Source organism: Bidens hawaiensis, unplaced genomic scaffold (assembly GCF_021521415.1).
Source record: "Bidens hawaiensis isolate Kalapana, Puna unplaced genomic scaffold, B.hawaiensis_p1.1 tig00034611_1, whole genome shotgun sequence".
NCBI classification, from domain to species: Eukaryota; Viridiplantae; Streptophyta; class Magnoliopsida; order Asterales; family Asteraceae; genus Bidens; species Bidens hawaiensis.
Window position 1 is genome coordinate 155,869 of NW_027495983.1, and position 21,833 is coordinate 177,701.

Sequence of the window (21,833 nt, forward strand, 5' to 3'; positions counted from 1 at the left end):
CCGATTCTAAAAACATTAATATCTAAAGGTTAGATTATTTCATCAAAACTTCAATTCGATTATGGGACGCAAATGGGGATCGAACCCTGACACTCCAACTTACTTTGGGACACGTGACTTACTACCGGTTAGTGTGGGACACAAATGATGAGACTACGATGGTTCATGTAGTAACATTAAGTCATTAAGGCCACTAGCCCATCATTGATCCAAATTAACCATTTTAAGAAAACCCGTTAAAGCATTAAAGTGTGAGACTATGATAATTCATGCGGTAACATTTAGGCCACTGGCCCATCATTGATCCAAATTAACCGTTAAAAAAACCTTTAAAGCATTAAAGTGTGAGACTATGATAGTTCATGCAGTAACAATTCAATAAACATTATTATATATGTGTGTTTAATCTACTGATATTATAGAGCAACATCATAAGTCCATCTTTTAAGGTTAATCTTGATATGAGTGGGAAACCTTTGCAGGATCAGAAACCTTACAATCATACCATGTTTGGACATAAATAGGCCCACTTCATCACTAGTAACAACAATGTTCAAAAAGTAGATAAAATCATCATAGGAGTGGGTTCAAAGTAAACATATGAGACTAAATGAACCACTGAGTCATAATAAAACAAATAACAATGTTATGAAATGAAGCATGACTGCATACATGGAGCAATGCACTTGATGCTGCTTTCATTCATCTTCTCTTTCGGGCGGAAGTCCACACGGCAACAGCATTTTCTGCAAAACATAAATAAAAAAGTAGTTTAATGACTTGCTTTAATATTCATAACGCATTCGAGCTCGAGATCGAGCTGATCCTGAGCCTCAAATAAAGCTCGTCTGGTTATTGAAGCTCGAGCCTTGTATAGGAAGCTCGTTGACCCTTAATGAGCCTTGTGTATTTTTAAATTTTACCATTTCTTGATTCCATGTATTATTGATCTAAAAACGCACAGCCGAGCTCGAGCTGAGAGTTGGCAAGTTTTAAGGTACTAAATGAGCTCAAGCCGAGTATAGGCTTGTGTTAAGGTTTTTCTCAAAATATAAAAAATAAGTAAATATGTATATAAATTAGTTAATAATTAATAAACAAGCCGAACTCGAGCACTGGTAAGTCACGAGCCCAAGCCAAGTATAGCCTTGTTTAAGGTTTTTCTCAAAATATAAAAAATAATTAAATGCATATATAAATTAATTAATAATTAATAAACAAGCCGAGTATAGCCTCGTTTAAGATTTTTCACAAAATAAAAAAAATAATTAAACACATATATAAATTAATTAATAATTCAATACAAGCCGAGCTCGAGCTCTGGTAAGTCACGAGCTCAAGCCGAGTATAGCCTCATTTAAGTTTTTCTCAAAATACAAAGAATAATAAAACGCATATATAAATTAATTAATAATTAATAACAAGCCGAGTATAGCCTCGTTTAAGGTTTTTCTCAAAAAGCCGAGTATAGCCTCGTTTAAGGTTTTTCTCAAAAAGCCGAGTATAGCCTCGTTTACGGTTTTTCCCAAAAGGCCGAGTATAGCCTCATTTAAGGTTTTTCTCAAAATATAAAAAATAATTAAATGCATACATAAATTAATTAATAATTAATAAACGAGCCAAGCTCGAGCTCTGGTAAGTCAAAACGAGCCGCGCTTTAGCCTGGTCAAAATAGGGCTTGGCCTGGCTCGTTTACACTCCTAAAACTATTTTAAAAATAAAAAAATATTCACTAAATTGTAGCAGTTGTATAAAGAATACCTGCATAAAATTGTAACGTTCTCTTCCAATCGATTCATTCTCTGCAATTGCAAAGTAAGCAAGCATAGGATAATGGCCAACGTATGATGCATTGCTGTCTCGCTGGATGTTAACCGCCCACTCACTTCAAGCAAACAAGAGAATATCATGTTAAAGTTACTTTTGAGGTGAAAAACAATAATCCTAAAATACAAAATTGATACGGGTCGTTTAAAATATTCATGAAAATTTATAAATTAATTAATTTAAACCTCTTCAAGTAAAAATGCATATGTACTTTTGTAAAACAGGTACTTACAATCTACTCATGTCGGGGTGTCCTGTTCCTACATACTTGGCCTGCAGATGCTCAAGTTGGGAGTTGATATTAAACCTGTCACTCGCCTGCAAAGCATTCAAATAAAAACATTATTTTATGAAAGGTTGTTCGGAGCTATAAAATCAGTTTTAAGCGGTTAACTTAAGCATAATAACTTAAACAAGACACTAACAATAATATTTGAACTTTGGATGTCATTATGTTGGAATTTTGTAACTAAATTTGGCTATGCCCTTGTTACATTACGGTTTACAACATCGATTTTACATTAACATGTTCACTAGATTATAAAGTAATGTAATTACATTGACACACATAAATATGTGTCATATATCTGGTCAACTCAACAACACGTATAACAGAATTGATTATGTTTTAACTGTAAAAAATGCAACTATCAAACTGTCATTGCCGTATACCTTTCGTTTGTGTAAACTGTTCTAGGGCGTGCATGGTGCGGTTCGGTGCGGTTTTTGGCAAAAACCAAACCGAAAACCAAAACTTCGGTTTTTGGAGTTTTTGAAAACGTTCGGTTTCGGTTCGGTTTCGGGTTTTTAGGTTTTTGCCATTTGAGCTTGAAATATTCAGGCCGAAAAAAAAGTTGGCAAAAAATAATGAATTTAGGTATAGATAATTTTGTTAATTGTAAAATAATAGACTATTATACATTTGATAAAAAATATGGGAGTTACATATTTATTAAATTCTTATAAATTACTTGATATAAAATATTTAAAAACAAAAATTTCTGAACTCGATTCGGTTTTTTTACATGCAAAACCAAAACCAAACCGTTAATGCGGTTTTTACAAAAACATAAAATCAAATCGTCGGTTTTTGTTTCGGTTCGGTTTTTTCGGTTTGAATTTTTCGTTTCGGTTTCGGATCGATTTTTTCGTTTCTTGCACACCCCTAAACTGTTCAAACATATTGATATTATCATTCACTGTACTTGGTTTGTAGTTTTTACTGCTTTTTTACCATTTTTTAAATAAAATTAATATGTAGTATCTAAAAACTTAAAAACTAAATGACTTTCTTTTAAACTAAATGACCACATGGCATCATGAGTTATGAGAATATAATAAGCATGTTGTTTTTGATAAGTAGAAAATAAAGCGAAAACAGGTATGGCTTTCGACATACTTACCTGCATAGTGTCCTTGTTGGTATGAGTTCAGATAATCGGATTCTCTGGAAGCTGCAATCACATGAATAGGTTAGTATCAAATCCCATAAAGCATTAAGTAAAAGTACATGACTATAACTAAACAAGCCACAACAAATATATTCATGCAATCAATAATATGTGAACCATAAACAATATAAAATTACTAACCATGCATATATCCTCAAACTACATGTTTAAAAAAAACATGAAAATATATATATATATATATATATATATATATATATATATTGAAAGGCTTTTACTTCCCGGGATTCAAACCCGGGAGTAGAGGTGCAAAAAAGCATAACTGTTTGCGAGCTACTCGAGCTCGGATTGATAAAAGAACTCGAAACAAAGCGAGCTTATTCGAGCTTGGGCCGAAGCCCGAGCCTCAAATAAAGCTCGTTTACTAAACGAGCCTAAGCTTGAGCCTCTATGGGAAGCTCGTTTAGCCTCGTCAAGCTTTGTGTATTTTTAAGCTTGACCTGTTTTGGATTTATATGTATTAATTTCACACTGCAAAGCCAAGCTCGAGCTGAGCTTAGTTTCGTTTAAAGTTTTTTTCTCAAAATATATATAAAAAATAATTAAAAACATACATAATTTAATTAAAAAATAACAAATGAGCCGAGTCCAAGCTTGAAAAACAAGTCACGAGCCAAGCCAAGCCAAGCCAAGCCAAGTCAAGCTTAGTCTCATTTAAGGTTTTTTCCTCAAAATATATAAAAATAATTAAACACATACATAATTTAATTAATATTTGACAAATAATAAACGAGCCGAGTCCGAGCTTGAGAAACAAATCACGAGTCCGAGCTCAAGTTTTAGAAAAGAAGCTTGAAACAAGCCAAGCTTGAGCTGTTGTAAGTCAAGACAAGCCGAGCTCGAGCCTAGTCAAGCTCGGGCTCGGCTGGTTTACACCCCTAATACAGTGGCCAGGGCCTTAATAGGTTTTGCCTCTTCAACCCCATGACCTTAATCTTCTTTGAATTAATATATTTATTAGAATATAAATTAACAAATTCTAAAGTAGCTGCCTACCATACAAATTTATTTATGTTCCTAGGGTTTTAACTATTATTATTAATATTAATTTTGAACATGAACATGAATATGAATATGAATAATAAATATACAGCAATTCACAAATTAGGGCTTATAACAACCTATGCTATATTATTATTATTATTATTATTATATCGCATGCATATAACTCAAATTTAACAAACAAATTCTATTGATTAGTTTAGGTTAGGAATAAATAGAGATTTAATTACCTGAATTCTATTGATCAACGTAACGTAGCGTTATAGAAACTGAGTAACTTGGATGTTATGTTACGATAATAATAACAATAATAATAATAATAATAAGAGAGACCTGTTAATAAATGGATAGCTGTATATGTTGGGTCGGTTCAAGTTACAATCAATTTAGCTCTAATTCAATCCAATAATAAAAAAAATTGTTATTTGGGTTTTTGTGTTAAGACTAAAAACCGAACCGAATCAAACCGAACAAGTTTATTATTGTTCGCTCAATTTATTTATAAGCCCAAAACGCATTGTAGAGGCGGGTATTCTAATTAGCTGCTTGGGATACACTAGCTGTTTGGGATAGTCCTTTCATCAATCTAATTAACATAGATTGAAATAGGATTATGCCGAGTTTGGATCGATAAACTTCAAACAAGCCGAGTCTTGTATGGGAAGCTCGTTTAAGATCTTCGAGTCTTAACAATCCTTGTGTATTTTTAAATTTTACATCTTTTAGACTTCTATGTATTTATTTCATATTGCACGGTCGAGCTTTGCCTCGTTTAAGGTACTACATGAGCTCATGCAAAACTTAAGTTCGTTTAAGGTTTTTTCTCAAAATATATAAAATAATTAAAAAATAAATAATAAAGGAGCCAACTCGAGTATAATCGAGCTCGACTCCTTTACACCTTTAAGTATGCCTCCATAACAAATAATGAGCCGAGTTACATGTGTGAAAGATGAGGTGGCACCAACTATGTTAACCCAAAAAAAACTAAAAAAACATAATAAAAAGAGGACAAATAAACATTAGACAGTCTAGCAGACAATAAGCGAAAGCAACTAGTCTCCAACACAATGTCAATTTGGCAAACAAAAGTTGTCACCGCCTTCAATACTATAAGAACAACATGACTTTTTAACTGCGGGCGGCCAAGAGTAAAATAAAGCAACTGTTTCATGTCGTTAGTTATCGTGGCATGTCAGGGAATCTGACAAGGCAAGTGCAACTGTTGACATCTTTCCAATGTTTCATCTAACGTTTATATTTGAATTTGAAATTAATTAATCTTTATAAATAATTATTTTAATATTGTAGATTCCATCAACGTTTATTGGTTATACATGAACTTTTGTTTTATATAAATTTAAAATGTCTGGATACTAGGAAAAAGACGTTATGTCGTTTAACGCTTCTTATAGTCCCAACCAAAAGAAGGCGTACAATGCATAACACAAGAAGTCCAAGAAACCAAGAAGAACCCACCTAGATTTAACATGTGAGTGTTCTATATATATTACTAGTTCCTATAAGAATAAAGGCCATGGATTCTCGCACGAGGGAACCCATTACTGCAATTCAAACGATGAATGGAATCTACTTTTGTTGTTTGTTAAACGTATTTAACACCAAATCATATTGAAGACTCCTAGAATCTTGAAGATATTTAATATAATAATTAGTTTATTATTATTGGATAAGTTATTCTTATTTTATTTAATCTTATTTGTTTTAGATTCAAATTATGTGTTTGAGTTAGTATAGGATTAGGAACCGTGGGTTTATATATACCATTGGTTCAATGTGTTAGTTAATTATTAAGTTTTTCTCGGTTGTCGTTTTCTTAATAAAAGAGTCGATTGTGTGTTGATCAAATCTCGTGTTCGTGTTCTTGATTCGCTTGCTCAAAGTTTAACATGGTTTGTGGTCTATAACTACACATACACATAGATAACATAGGAGTCTCAATATCGAAAACAATTATTTTTTTACGAAAAGGCCCCGATTTATTGTACGCTTTGGACCCAAATACGAATAGATTGAAACGACGGCCGTGCTTTTTAACCATGAAAACTTATTATCAAAATACTCACAAAAACACTAATATCTTACTAACCAACAATAACATATAACAGGAGTTACAAGAACAATGAAATCCAATAAATGTTTACTTTGACAATTGGATAAGTTACACACCAATTACATGAAAGTAAAACTAAAACAAATATACACAATCCAGAAACCAATTTACAAGAGACCCTATAACCGGAAAAACCGAAGGCGTCTTTCAATAATTTCAAACAAATCAATTTCATCTGCAAATTGAACAAACTGCAAACCCATCTTTCAATTTGGTATTTACCCACACTTAATGAAAAGCTGTCCAGATGCATTTTGATTAATTTTTTTAAAACTATGGCTATGTGACTGTCTTTATGAACAGATCAGTAATGAATCATTTAGAAGACTCGTTTTTCTCCGGGACTTCTAGTTGCCGGGGTAGGAGATTTAAAAAGCTTCCATGAGTTTGTTGAGAGGAAGCCGAATCCGTTTCTTCTTCTGCAAGAAACCACAGAATTTCAAGGAAATAAGTTTACTTATCTTTACCGGTGCAAACAAGCCGAGCCGAGCCCGAGCTCGACTAGGCTCAAGCTCAGCTCGTTACGAGCTCTATTTTCAAAGCTTGAGCTCTGCTTGTGAGTAGAATTTCAAGCTCGAGCCCGAGCTCGGGGTAGGCTCATTTACTATTATTAATTAAATTTTATATATTTGTAATTATTTTTATATATTTTTTTTTCAATTATAACTTTACGTATAAAATAATATAATACTACTTAGTTATTTTTATTTTATTTTTTCATAACATTATATATATTAATTAATAATTATTTAATATATACTTTAAAAATTATTTAATATATACTCATTTAGGCTCGCGAGCCAGCTCGAGCTCTATAAGTGAAGCTCGGGTTGGGGCTCGTTTATTAAACGAACTTACTTTTAGGCTCGCGCTCGATTAAGCTTAGCTCAATCGAGCTTTTTAGCGAGCCGATCTTAAGTAGCTCGAGAATGGCTCGGCTCATTTGCACCCCTTGTTATCTTTAATGGGTAAATTAAAAATAGCTTATAATGATACAGGTTAACAGATCCATATTTGATCGAGTCATTTATTAGCTTGGCAAAAGATTTAGTGACGGGGTTAGATGTTATAAAATATTACAAAATAAATGCAATAACTTTCTTTTGCGGTGTCAAAAATAATCGCAATGTTTATTTAATGGCAAAGATAAGCTTTAATCCAAATAATTCATCCTTATAGAAAGGACCAAAGCAATGAGAACAAGATTCTTGAAAACATTGTTCATTTTGAAATTATATTTAAGGAACATTTTAGATATTTGACTGTAAATTATATGTTTACATTAGCACATTGTGATGAAGTGATATATTGTGAGGGAGAGAGAGAGAGAGAGAGAGAGAGAGAGAGAGAGAGAGAGCTTACTAAAAAGTGACTTCACCGTTGGCCTCTTAGGTTTTGTACTCTTCTTCTTCAACTCAGCTGAAAATAATTTTTGAAAAGATTATTAATATATACCACGTTTAAAAAACAAATTGTGGCCAATAAAAAATAAGTACAAGTTGTCATGCATGCAAGGAGAGAGAGGTACCGACTCCGGGAACTTCATGTTCATTTACAATTTCGAAGTTCTTATATGTGTACCCCATGAAGTTGACATCCTTAGAAGGAAGCATCTGCAGTTGTCGACAAAAAAAAAGATAAATATATGAAAACTACAACACAAGAAAGCAAGAAAAGAGTTTTAAAACCAACAAAATGCAAAAGCACTAATAAGACCACCACTATAACAGGTTAAATAATTCACTATAACAGGTTAAATAATTCACTAAAACCGCAAATGATGTCAAAAAATCTTCATACTAGTTTCTTGAATCGTTAATCAATTTAAATCAAATGAAAAACATAAATACAAAAGTAAGCATTGTATTGACATGCAAAACAAAATTTATTCCATAAATCAAGAGATCCACATAATACAATATAATAAGGTAAGAAGTCATGAGTGAAATCTATATAATCATATATTAAAATCGCCAGATGATGACTTGGAAGGTTCCGACTGGCTAATGAGATAATCGTTATTTGCTACATTAATCAAATTTTAAAAATACAAATCGTGAACCATAAGACTTTTCTTATCAACATTTAAAACAAAAAACACGTGCAATGCGGAAACTGGCTATCATCTTTAAAGGCATTTCTTACCAATATTATAACAAATACTCTTTATTTAACTAGTATATTGTGGGTCTTGTCATAATGAGTGAAATATGTCTGTTAAAAGAAGATTTGATACGGTACTTCACTTGACATGAGTTGATTATTATATATGTTGATTTACGATATTCAAAAATTGAGTGAACGACATTATCATTTTGTTTCTTATCAGTTACTTTCGACGCTAAAACAAAACAAAAGGTGTGTGTTAACATGTGCAAGTTTGGCAAAACTAAATAAAAGCCAACTACCTCCATGATAACATATATATCGAGTATTAAAATAGCAATCGGTAAACCACAATTTTTACTAACCTTTCTCCAAGGGCCTGATTTTGCTGTAGAAGCCATTTGGTTTTCACCCTGCAGTAATTAGTGCATGAAAAACAACAAAAAAATTAGCAAAATTAGAGAATTAAGTTAAATAAACACAATATTGCATCCAACTAAAGAACCCACCTCTTCAAACTTCTCAAAGTTTTGGGTATCGAGCTCACCATTAACTTCTGGTATAAACGCAGCTTCCATTTGATACAACTTTTCCCATTCTATACCCTTGAACCATGGATGTGCCTGTAAATAAACACCACATTATTTATTTATTCGTTTAACTTGTGGCTGTTAATAGCAAAACTATACCTTTATTTCATGAGCTCCTTTGGTTCCAAGCCTTTTTTCAACATTGCATAGAAGTTTACATATTAAATCTTTTGCCTCGGGAGACAACTTTGCTTCTTCGGGAAACTTTAAATGAGTTCTCCAGTTCACTATCTGTATTAAGAAGATGAAATTTATAAACATCAATAAATATACAAAACCACTTATTTAAATGAAGTGAATGTTTTACCTTTCTACAAGTAGACATGGGTTCGTCTGAATAAAAAGGCGGGTACCCTACAAGCATTTCATACATAATAGCCCCAAGAGACCACCTGCATGCAGAAAAATATAATCCAATTATTTTCTAACATAAATATATAATTATAAAATAAGTGTTATGTACAAACCAGTCACATTCCATCCCATATCCTTTCTTCAGCAAAACCTCAGGAGCAATATAATCAGGCGTACCAACAGTCGAATAGGCCTACATAGTTACAACATCAATGTGATCAATATAAATGCATTTCGAAACAATTAAAATTATTAAAATAACTTACAAGCATTCTCCTATTTCTTTGCCAATGCTGAAGTTGCTCCTGTTGAGTGCGTCTCGGTACAGCCGGGCGACCTTCACTTTGAAGAGCCCCACTTAAGTTATTTGCAGCAGTGAAATCTTTTTCTTGAAGATTAGTACAGTCTAATGGTTTACATAATCCAAAATCTGATAGTTTCATGTGCCCCGATTTATCAAGCAGCAAGTTGTCAGGCTTAATATCCCTGTAATAGTTGGAAAAAAGATTACACTTCTGATGTCACGTGTTTGTATAAAGTGAATTAAAAGGTAACTATTATAACCTATGAATGTAGTTATGTTTGTGGATGGATTCGATTGCCAAAACAGTTTCCCCGACATAAAACCTAGCTTCATCTTCAGTTAATGTATCTTTTCGCATAAGTAAAGTCATCATATCTCCACCAGGTAAATACTCCATTATGAGGTAAAGATATTCGTCATCTTGGAACGAACAATAAAGTTTAACAATGCAATTGCTGTCAACTTCAGCAAGTAGATTCCTTTCAGCTTTCACATGCTCAACCTAAAAACAAACAGAAAGAACTTAAACATATACCAACTTCAAACATTATATACAAACTCTTGACAATTATTAGAGATAAAATGCCACCTGTCCTCTGCGAAGCATTTCTGACTTTTTAAGTTTTTTCATTGCATATACATTGCCAGTAGTCTTCTCCCTGCATATTCTAACCTGGATATATAAAAGTCACATGGTCAAGGCAGGTCCAAAAAGAGTCGGTAGATTTGACTTTTGAAATTATCATATACCTCTCCAAATGCGCCTTTTCCTATCATTGTTAATAGCTCAAAATCATCAGCACCCATTTTATGCCTTTGAATGCGCATATATTCTGTCTCTTTTTTCTCAAGATGTTTAAGTAAATTGTTTTGCTCTTCTTCAGAGACCTCTGAATCAGCCAATTTCTTCTCGAGAACATTACGCCTACATCAAGAAACGTACGCATGTAATTTTTAATAATAGTAGGTTCAAATACACTTACACTATCAAGTTTTCCTATATGAAATATCAGTAAAATCTATTGTTGCACATTATATATGTCTAAATTTGATTCCCATGACAATAAGGAAATCTAATCTGGTTATAAACCTACAGCCAAAAGGAAATCTGATTGCATCCATGTGACCACATCAGTCATTTACCATTTACTTTTTCAGAGCAAATATGGCAACACGCATGCGGGTTGTCAATACGGCAATACGCACGAGGCTGGTCAACAGAATACCAGCATAGATGACCGTATGTTACAAGTAATCAATCAATTTGAAAAATACACTTTAAACCACAATTATAGAAACCATTAAAAATAAAATTTTCTTTTGAGGAAGCATAAATAATATTAAGCCTGTGATGACTTGAAACTTGCTAAAACGTAAGTAATAATGAGTGAACTTGACTAGCTACACTAATACAGAATAACGGATGAATAAAACTTATACCGCTCCCTTCGCTCATTAAGATTCTTCATTTGCTCCTTGTAGTGTTTTTCTATATATTGTTTAGCGGCTTCAGCCTTCTGCTTAGTAGCATTTGAAGGTGCTTCATCACTCGTTACTCTTAATCCATCCTTTCCATTACTCCTAACTTCCTTATTCTGCGAAGATTTCGGTTTCTCTTTCGGTTTCAACTTTTTACACCAACGCTTTGCAAAGTCCATCTTTTTTGACAACCAACACTTTCTTTTAATCAAATAATTAATACTCAGCTACAACAGGAAGTAAACAAAGACCAAATTTGTCTTTTCTCCTTGTAATAGCATTTAAAATCCAAATACCAATCAGCAAACACTATCAATGCACTGTCTATTTAAAAATATCCTGCTGGAATAAAAGAATAGTCAGCATTGAATATAAAATTTCAAAAAACATATGTATGTGTACCAGCTTTGAACTGATCAACCATATACATAATTCATCTTCAATAAACTGTTTATTAGAATAAAATATCAAAACCAATGATCAACGTAAAGCACATATGTTTTCCAAATAAATAATCAAAATACTTTATCTAGCAAAGTGTCTCCTATGAGCTTATCTGTGTACCACATGAAACTATTTAGTGTCCGTGTTCGTTCATAAAGGAAATGAACTTGTTCGTGAACAGTTCACAAACACAAACGAACAAACATGGCCAAGGCATCGTTCTTCGGTCCATTTATGTTCATTTATGATCTTGAAGTGTTCACGAACAAGTTCATTTCCGGAATGAACGAGCACGAGCAATAAAATTCGTTCAGTTAGCTATTTGTGAACCATTCGCTTGTCCGACAAAATCTTTACAGGCGAACATTGCCAAGGCACCGTTCTTCGGTCCGGTTCGTTTACAGTTAAAACTATCCAATTCTATCAGATGCAATAAATCAATATAATATCTAGAATCTATTCTCTACTGTCAGCAGCTACTAATTTCAGCAAATTGTATCCATAATCTACTTTAAATTCATAAATCAAACAAAAACTCCAATAAAGTAAACACACATAACAATTAAATGCACCAACAATTCACCGTCAATTCAACAAACATAACGAGCATATAAACAACAGTTACGATACTCAAAACCCTAAGTTCAGACCAGATGCAATAGCAGTACTTAAATAACTGTCAATAATATTCCAAACATAAACTGCAATAAATTAATGGTGCATTTGACTATACAGTAAATTAGTAATGAATTTACGGTGTTATAAACTCTAAGTTCAAACCAGATGCGATGATATATCCGAAATAACAGTCAATTATGTTACAAACACAAACCGCAATAAATTAATGGTGAATTTGAATTTACAGGTGAATTAACGGTGTTATAAACCCTAAGTTCAAACCAGATGCGATAATATTACCGAAATAACAGTCAATTATGTTACAAACACAAACCGCAATAAAGTAATGGTGAAATAACGGTGAATTTAAACCTTAAGTTTGAAGCAGATGCGATAACAGTACCAAAATAACAGTCAATAATGTTACAAACACAAACCTCAATAAAGTAGTGGTGAATTTGAATTCACAGGTGAATTAGTGGTGTTATAAATCCTAAGTTTTAAGCAGATGCGATGACAGTGCCGAAATAACAGTCAATTATGTTACAAACACAAACCTCAATAAAGTAGTGGTGAATTTGAATTCACAGGTGAATTAGTAGTGTTATAAACCCTAAGTTTTAAGCAGATGCGATAACAGTACCGAAATAACAGTCAATTATGTTACAAACATAAACCTCAATAAAGTAGTGGTGAACTAACGGTGTTATAAACCCTAAGTTTGAAGCATATGCGATAATATTACCGAAATAACAGTCAATTATGTTACAAACACAAGCCGCAATTAATTCATGGTGAATTAACGGTGTTATTAACCCTAGGTTTGAACCAGATGCGATAACAGTACCGAACTAACAGTCAATTATGTTACAAACACAAGCCGCAAGTAAGTAATTACGTTGAACTAACGGTGCATATAAACCCTAAGTTAGAAGCAGATATGATAATAATAATAATATTACCTAAATTAAGTGCAATTGATGTTACGGACGGAATGAAGCATGAGTCAAATGGATCGAAAATCGTCTTCTTCTTCGTCTTCTTCGTGTTGATTGAAGAAAGAAAGTGAGACGAAAGCTTTTTGAGAGCTGTTTGTTGGTGTGAATGATTGTCTCGCGAGATCTTGTTGAATCTCTCGTATCGTACCACGGTTAATAGTACAGCTGAACGAGAATAATGGTGCGAAAAGTAATTATTGTTACTTAGTTATTTTTAGTTGTACAATAGCTTGACGGTTCGAATCCCGAGTCTATTAAGGTGTTCGTTTCATCGTGTGTTACGTCAGAAAATTCTATTTTTTATGACACAACGACTGATAAGTTACGGCCGGCAGTATGATTTCTCATAGGTCTGGTTAAGACAACATAGTTTCGCTAGAGTTGAGCAACGAGACTGTTCAGTTTGGAACCTGCGGTGGCCTAAAAGCACAAGAAAAATGTAGTTCCACTTGTTTTTTATTTAAATAATTTTCTTTTTTATTTTATTTAAAAAGTGGTGTTTATATCGAAGTAAACAGACAAACAAATAACAATTAGGATTGCTAGCTTTTTTTTATATGAAAAACTACGACGTTTAAAAATTACATTCGTAGATATTGGAGGTATAATATTACTATGTGTGACTTGTTAGACTCGACCACGTAAAAGGTTATTTAAATATGAATACATTGTACGATTATTTAATTTTATCTCCCCTAAGAGGAGGAAGAAGCTTGAGTTCATTAAAGTTTTAATGCTTTTATCGAGTTACAATTTTAATTTAGTTATAATTAGTAATTACTTGTTGATCAAGTTAAGTTGTACTTATACATAATTATGATATAATTATGATTATGGTAATTTTTTTCTTGAATATAGTATTTCGATAGTTCATCTAAATTGCGTGTGTGTGCTATGTTTATCATTTTGATTCTGAAAATAATACCTTAACTTATGATACATATCACATGATAATGAAAAGTTGATGTAATGTATATTTTATAATTTATTACTTTTCTTTTCATTTATTTTTTGAATGGCGGTATTTTGTATATATAAACAAAGAGCAACGAAATAACCAAGACTCACAAAACAACTTACAATATTACAATAAAATTAAGAAAATTGTAAGGTATACCATTTTTTTCAAGTAATCGCAGAATCTTGTGCTATATTTTTCAATCAGATATAACTCAATACTTTGCAGTCTTATGCTTATTTAAAGTCATGTTCGAAACTCAATTTGGGGCTTGATCATGTGACTATTAATCCACGCGTATTTATGATAATTTCATTTATGACGATATATATGATATTGTGTGTGACAAGAAGCCTATAATTAGTAAAAGTTAATTTTTAATGCTTTGTGTGTATTTCTTCCACTTGTTTGCGATAACTACAATATTGTACTATATTTATTTATAGTGCCTTTAAGCCCATATGGTTAGAAGTAGCAATAATAACACACAAAAAGCATAGACAAGTACTATTACTATCATTTCAAGAAACAAATCAATTTAAGTAAAAAGTTGCTTAGGAGTAAATTAAGATAATTATAAAGTAATCAAAATTAAATAAGACATATTATAAAACTTGTTAACCTAAAACATTCCCGACAAGTTTTTTATCCTCTATAATTACACTACAAACACTGCAGTTTGTCATTTTCTATTTATTCTCAATTAAATAATATTTTTATGCATTTATTATTATTATTTTTTCTCTCCTTCATTATAACAATTTCAACAAATATTAAAAAATTATAGAATGTAAACATTGTTTATCTAAATGTACTCATGAACGGTAACTTTTTCCATCTCGTCCACTTATAACTAGACTCTAGAAAATAACACACTCACGGATTTTAGAGAAGCTGCTCTGAATGCTCTTACACAACTATTATTACCACAAACTTCTTTACCACAACCACCACCACCTAGCCCCTCTTTTACGATTGTCTTCACTTATGCTTCAAGCATTGTTGCTGTCGTTGTTGTATATATAACTGTTGTCGCTCCATAGCCACCGGTGTCTCCACTACTTATGTTGCCACCTCCACCATTGTTGCCACCACCACCTGTTCCACTATCCAACATCAAAAGAAAATAAAGAGTGTGATCCATTTTATACTTTTTTTGTTATGATGCAATTAAAATGAGTTCACATAGACCCAAACCAAGCTGAATTTTTTATAAACGAACGGTTTTGAGCTAACCCAGTCTTGTCGTAACTAATATTTGACTCCTTATCCAACGCGGCTCGTTGTTAGGCTCAAACGCTTAACAAAAATTATAAAGTTTTACTTTTTTCATAGGTAATGTTACGTTTAACAAACGAGGATAGAGACAAAGATACATGCCACCATTATATGTTTAAGAAGATGTCTTTTTTTAATTATGATGTTTTGATGTTGTCATATTTAATACCCAACACTTGTCTCATTCATTCAGTTATCATAATATTAAAAATAAAATAATCCAATTACAATAAAGAGTCAGGTAAGCGGGCAACAAGTTACGCCGCCACCCCCTTTTAATTTATCATCATATAAACATGAACAACATAACAGAATAATGACCTTGTTTAGTTTACTACATTTTAAATATCATAGTTATTAACTTAAGCAATTATAATAAACATATTATTATTAATACTATTTTATAAAAAAGTATATTGGTTTTAAATAATTTTATATCACCTTTTGGCCGCTTTTAATCTTAACTAACAAAATGGCTTGTGATGGTCCCACATTTTAACATGTTTGCTTACAACGATCCACAACTAACGGAAGCGTTACTCCACTAATCTCCGGCCACCGGAAAGAAACATTTTTTGCCAACTGAACACCACCGTCACCCGAACACCACCACCGTTGACCACCAATATCTGAACACCACTGACGGTTTTCACCTAAAAAAGGAGTTTTCCAACGACCACCGCCTAAGGTTCTGGAGACATCAATAATTTAAGATTTTACTACGAAATAAAAGGTTTCTAAATGTCCAATCTAAGGTTTCGAAGAGGTTTGGGACGAAAATGTTGAGTCTTCCAACGAAAAGTTTTCCGACCGAAAACATTATGAGTTACGCTTCCGTTAGTTGTGGATCGTTGAAAGCAAACATATTAAAAGGTGTGACTATTACCAACCATTTCATTAGTTCAGATTATTTAAAACTAATATATCTTAATAAAATAATAAATGATTGCATAGTTATAGGTAAATCAAGTTAAAAGATCATGTCATTTGTTTCTTGAAGTGAAATCTTAGTAGGTGGGATTTAGACATGCATGGTCCTACACTCTTTACCTATATTGTTTTTGGACATTATATACAACTTGTTTTTATCCACTCTTCAATATCTTAAGATTCAATTAATACCCAATTTGGAGGTTCATAAGAAGCTATATTATAGGATTGATCTCATGTCCTATACTCATATATATAATGTAGCTTAACTAGTCAGCCTGCTTAGTAAGATGAATAATATATTATTGGTTGGTCGATTTGTATTAATGCAAAACTATGAAATTTGGTTCAATTGACGATTTCAGTTGATGGACCGGGCGCATTTATATTATATAGCACTCGCATTTATAAATTGTACCTTTGATATTGACGAAGCAACCTAATTTTCAATTGATTATTAAAATGCGTATTTATATAGATAGTTGTAACGCATCAACGTATATTTATGATTTTATTTTTGTAAGACGTGTGTGAGATTTTTAAATCGGCTAAATGGTTAATACCCAAAAAGGTGACATTAAATAATAATCAAATTAACTCCATATATTCCCTAGTATTATATTGTAATCAGTGGCGAAGCTTGGACGAGTTCGTCGGAGGAGGGGGGGGGGGCTCAAAATGTATTCTGAAAAACCATAAACGAGGGGGGGGGCTCAAATTTTGGGTAAAAAAACGGGTAAATTTACACTACGTATACAAATTTTCAAAGGAAAAATAGTCAATTTACACTACCGCGCAAAAAAACAGGGGGCTCGGGCCATAAAGAAGCTTCGCCCTTGATTGTAATCAATATCCACTAAACGCTAAGAAGATCTTAAAATTAATCAAGTCATTTATTGTGTACATAAAGTCATTAAGAATAAATGAGTTAAGACGTTAAATTGAACTGGATACACTGTTTTAGAATTCCTGAGTTCATATTTGAGCTACAACATGTAAAAACCGTCGTTAGAGCATACCTCATGAACAAGGTCAAGGCTCTAATAAATACTCGTCATTCATCAACAAAAGACACATATTTTCAAGTCATTAGATTCAAGAGCAATCACTTCATAAGCTTGTACTTAAATGCTAAACCTAATTCACATGTCATCTTACTATATAATAAAAATAATAATTTTATTAAATTCAATCCAAAAATGATAATATATCTATATGAAAACATAACACATTAAACGACCTTAATGGGGAAAAAAGATAAGTTATAGCCTATGATAACAATGACATTGCATGTGCATTGATTTGACTTCAGAGATAATAAAATTTCATAGTCAATAATATGACGTGGGCTGTGCTCACAGCAAAGCAACTTACCAACATAAAAGCTAGTCAATAATATGTAACATCCCGAAATTTCCAAAATGATATTAATTATATTACTTAATAATAGAGGGAAAGTTGACTCGGGTTCGGGAAATAAATAATAGAGTAGGAGTTGGTATGAGTCGGGCTAGTGTTAGATTAATTGAGATGGGTTAAATGAGAATGGGCCTTAGGTCCATGGGCTTTAAGGGATATAAATATCCCCTAAACCACCATAAAACCCTAAACCTCATCTCTTTCCATTCTAATCTCTACACATTCAAAACACACACATAAACGAGCAGGATCCGAGGGAGAGTAAACGTTAGTTGGTGCTAGATCGTCGTGACGAACCAAAGCAACAAGACCAGCTCGTGTTCGTAAGTTCGACTCGTTCAAGGTACGTTTATGGTTAGAAATCGTTCGTATAGGTTCGGTTTGATTTGAGAAATGGTAGATCTGAGTTTGTATGGTAAAAACGAATCCAACAAAGCTAAACTTACTGAAAATGGTTATGATTTGATGGGTTAATCGATTGATAAAAAGGACCCGTAACCTATATGCCTAAATCGCACCCTCTAAACATCGATGCTAGGTCGATTTGATAGTTGGGGTTTGTAGGCGCTGGTCAGACGATTACATGGGTACCTAAATCGAGTTATTTGGTTAAGGAACGAAGGATTTAAGAGCGAACAGAACCTGCAGACGACAACTTCGCCTGCAAGCTAAGTTCGCCTGATGAACTTCGCCTGCAAGCTAAGTTCGCCTGATGAACTTCGCCTAAAGCTAAGTTCGCCTAAGGTTTAACTTCGCCTAAAGCTAAGTTCGCCTAAGGTTTAACTTCGCCTAAAGCTAAGTTCGCCTATGGTCTAACTTCGCCTAAAGCTAAGTTCGCCTAAGGTCTAACTTCGCCTAAAGCTAAGTTCGCCTAAGGTTTAACTTCGCCTAAAGCTAAGTTCGCTTAAGGTTTAACTTCGCCTAAAGTTAAGTTCGCTTAGAAAATAAATTAAAAACCTAATGGAAAATGTGTTAAGACAGTTAATGTAAATAAAATTTTTCCAAGCTGACCCGGCAGCTCGACCCCAGCCAGGGGCTCTGCCCCTTGGACCCTGCTAGGGGCTGCCGCCCCTAGACCCCGCTGCCAGGGGCGCTGCCCCCGGACCCCCGTTCGTTGTGGGTAGTAGTTAAGACTGGAAAGATGATATGAGTAATGATAGTTGTTTGATACGTGTACTTGTTATACAGTCAGCCGTGCACAGCTGAAGAAAGGGATTACGATTAACGGTGAACATAACCGTGTTCAGGTGAGTTTCTAGCCCCATTCCTTGTTATGTTTTCAGGGCTGTGTGCATACTCGATGTGTTGTTAATACATTTATCCTAAGTGATAAGTGTATGTCATATGTGATATGTGTGATAGATATGAATGATTGTTTGTCGGTACGCGAACGATCTTCGGATATTGCGCGTACTGTCAGGTTAAAAATAAAGGTACGAACATTATATATCGAAGATGTATGAATATTTCAAATGAATACTTGTCGGGGCGTGAACGATCTTCGGATATGGCACGTAACGACAAGGGGTATGGTTGTTAAATGAATGAGGTAAAGAATGCCTAGAGTGTTCTTATGTTATAATGTAAGTATGTGTATATAGGTACACGAATGGCATGTGAGTTCTACGTTCGACATAGTAAGTTAGGATGGCAAATCCCTCTAGCTTCTGTCGGACATAGACTCGGCTGGTAATGGCATAGTTAAGGACTGCGAGCCTTATACGTGAAGTAGATGATATATGTAAACGTAGATAAGGACTGCGAACCTTATACGTAATGTAGATAGGCTTCAGCATAGGAAAGGACTGTGAACCTTATACGTGCTGATTTTGTAGCATAGGGGAGGACTGCGAACCTCGTACGTGCTATGAATTAGGTTGCAACATAGGGAAGGACTGCGAACCTTGTACGTGTTGTGGATGTATTTCAGCATAGGAAATGACTGTGAACCTTATACGTGCTGATTTTGTAGCATAGGGGAGGACTGCGAACCTCGTACGTGCTATGAATTAGGTTGCAACATAGGGAAGGACTGCGAACCTTGTACGTGTTGTGGATGTACTATGGTATAGGGAAGGACCGCGATCCTTGTACGTACCATAAATGGTGAACATAGGTAAGGACTGCGAACCTTGTACGTGTTCATGACCTTGAGTACAGGTATAGACGGTGAACTATGAACGTACTCTCGGTAGACTGAGGTTAGTGATTGTAGATATGTATGTATGTATGGTAGCAAGTATGTATGTAGAACAGAATGGTAACTAGTGAAGTATGGATATGTATCTACGGATATGTGTGTATGTGTATGTATTGTATGGCGTTCGATTAACTAGAACTCACTCAGCGTAGCTGACTTTTAGTATGCACACAGGTGAGCTGATTATAGAGTTAGCATGAGGATGACACGCGGCATGGATTGAACGGCTGACATCTGGAGAAAGAAGTAAAGATGTTTTAAATATAAAGTTTTGTGTTATGGTATCAAAGAAAAGATTTAATGTTTTGTAACAAATGATTGATGTTTTATATTCCGCGAAAAGTTTTAATAAACTCTGATTTGAAGAACTGTGTTTATGAGTAAATCCGACGCTAAAGTAGGGTCACCGGGTTCGACGCTAAGGGGGGTGGATTGTGACATCCCACATCGGTTGGGAAGGAGAACTAAGCCTTCTTTATAAGGAGGTGGATACCTTCCCCATCATAACGCGTTTTGGGCGCTTAATGGTAGTGGATGAGAGGAGAATTCCACAGTTAAGCGTGCTCAGGTGGGAGAAGTATGAGGATGGGTGACCACCTGGGCAACCAAAAGCAAATCCGTGAGGCGATGGTGGTAAATCCCGGCCAAAGCGGACAATATTATGGTGCGGTGGTAGCTGGGTTGTTACAAATGGTATCAAAGCGAGGGCCGGACCGGTGGTGCCAGGTCCTGCGAGGACGCTGGACCCCTAAGGGGGGTGGATTGTGACATCCCACATCGGTTGGGAAGGAGAACTAAGCCTTCTTTATAAGGAGGTGGATACCTTCCCCATCATAACGCGTTTTGGGCGCTTAATGGTAGTGGATGAGAGGAGAATTCCACAGTTAAGCGTGCTCAGGTGGGAGAAGTATGAGGATGGGTGACCACCTGGGCAACAAAAAGCAAATCCGTGAGGCGATGGTGGTAAATCCCGGCCAAAGCGGACAATATTATGGTGCGATGGTAGCTGGGTTGTTACAAATATTAAATCCAAATTAAATATCAATCTACTACTTGCTATCATTCTATCAATATTTTTAAAACAAATATTACCTTTTTATAAGATAACTTTTATTAACAACCGGCCACCAACTCTGACTCCAAAAAGGAGAAAGAGCCGAGGCAAAACAAAACCTATCCCATCACGTCGAGTTTACACCACGAATTCCAATCTACACAACCTTTTTTATATCTACATCAAAACCAAAGAAAGCTCAGAATGTATATCTCCGCTACCACTTCCGTAACCTTCAACTTTTTATCCGAAAATACGCGACCATTTCTAGCTTTCCAAATATTCCACAACGAGATGAACATGATCCCCTGAAATGCTATCATCTTAACTTCTTTCATCCCCACTAATTGATGCATGGTTACAATATCTCGAATAGAAAACACGAAGATGTTTGGTATACCATACCAAAAAGTTACGCCGCCCAAATTCCGGTTGCAAATACACATCCCGAAAACAAGGCTTTTAAACAATTAGGCTCAGGGGTATACCTTAACGTTTAGGACGTTAAATCTAAGTTGACAAGTGTTAATGAGTGACATACCACTTCATAATTTAAAGGAAGTTAAATGCAAGGTGTGTTAAAATGTTAAAGAGCTTTAAAATCCTCCAAACACATAACTTAATAATTAAATTTACATTAAATAAAGAGAGGTAAAAAAGGGAGATTAA

General features: G+C 34.1%; 2 protein-coding genes across 2 annotated transcripts; both read right to left on the reverse strand.

Annotated features, from left to right (window-relative positions):
* Nucleotides 1–427: 427 nt before the first annotated feature.
* On the reverse strand, nt 428–4,561 carry LOC143586332 (uncharacterized protein At4g14342-like). Its single transcript, XM_077067900.1, has 5 exons — nt 4,529–4,561; nt 3,231–3,281; nt 2,060–2,145; nt 1,762–1,885; nt 428–746 (listed from the first exon to the last, which is right to left on the reverse strand). The coding sequence occupies exons 2-5, from the start codon at nt 3,234–3,236 to the stop codon at nt 699–701; spliced, it is 264 nt and encodes an 87-aa protein (XP_076924015.1). The 5' UTR covers nt 3,237–3,281; nt 4,529–4,561; the 3' UTR covers nt 428–698.
* Nucleotides 4,562–6,378: 1,817 nt separating this feature from the next.
* LOC143586328 (uncharacterized) lies at nt 6,379–11,833 on the reverse strand. The gene is made up of 13 exons (XM_077067896.1): nt 11,227–11,833; nt 10,537–10,711; nt 10,376–10,459; nt 10,047–10,288; nt 9,749–9,968; nt 9,596–9,675; nt 9,436–9,520; nt 9,228–9,359; nt 9,048–9,161; nt 8,904–8,951; nt 7,961–8,045; nt 7,795–7,851; nt 6,379–6,851 (listed from the first exon to the last, which is right to left on the reverse strand). Exons 1-13 carry the CDS (start codon nt 11,442–11,444, stop codon nt 6,748–6,750), a joined length of 1,644 nt encoding a protein of 547 aa, XP_076924011.1. The 5' UTR covers nt 11,445–11,833; the 3' UTR covers nt 6,379–6,747.
* Between the last annotated feature and the right edge of the window lie 10,000 nt (nt 11,834–21,833).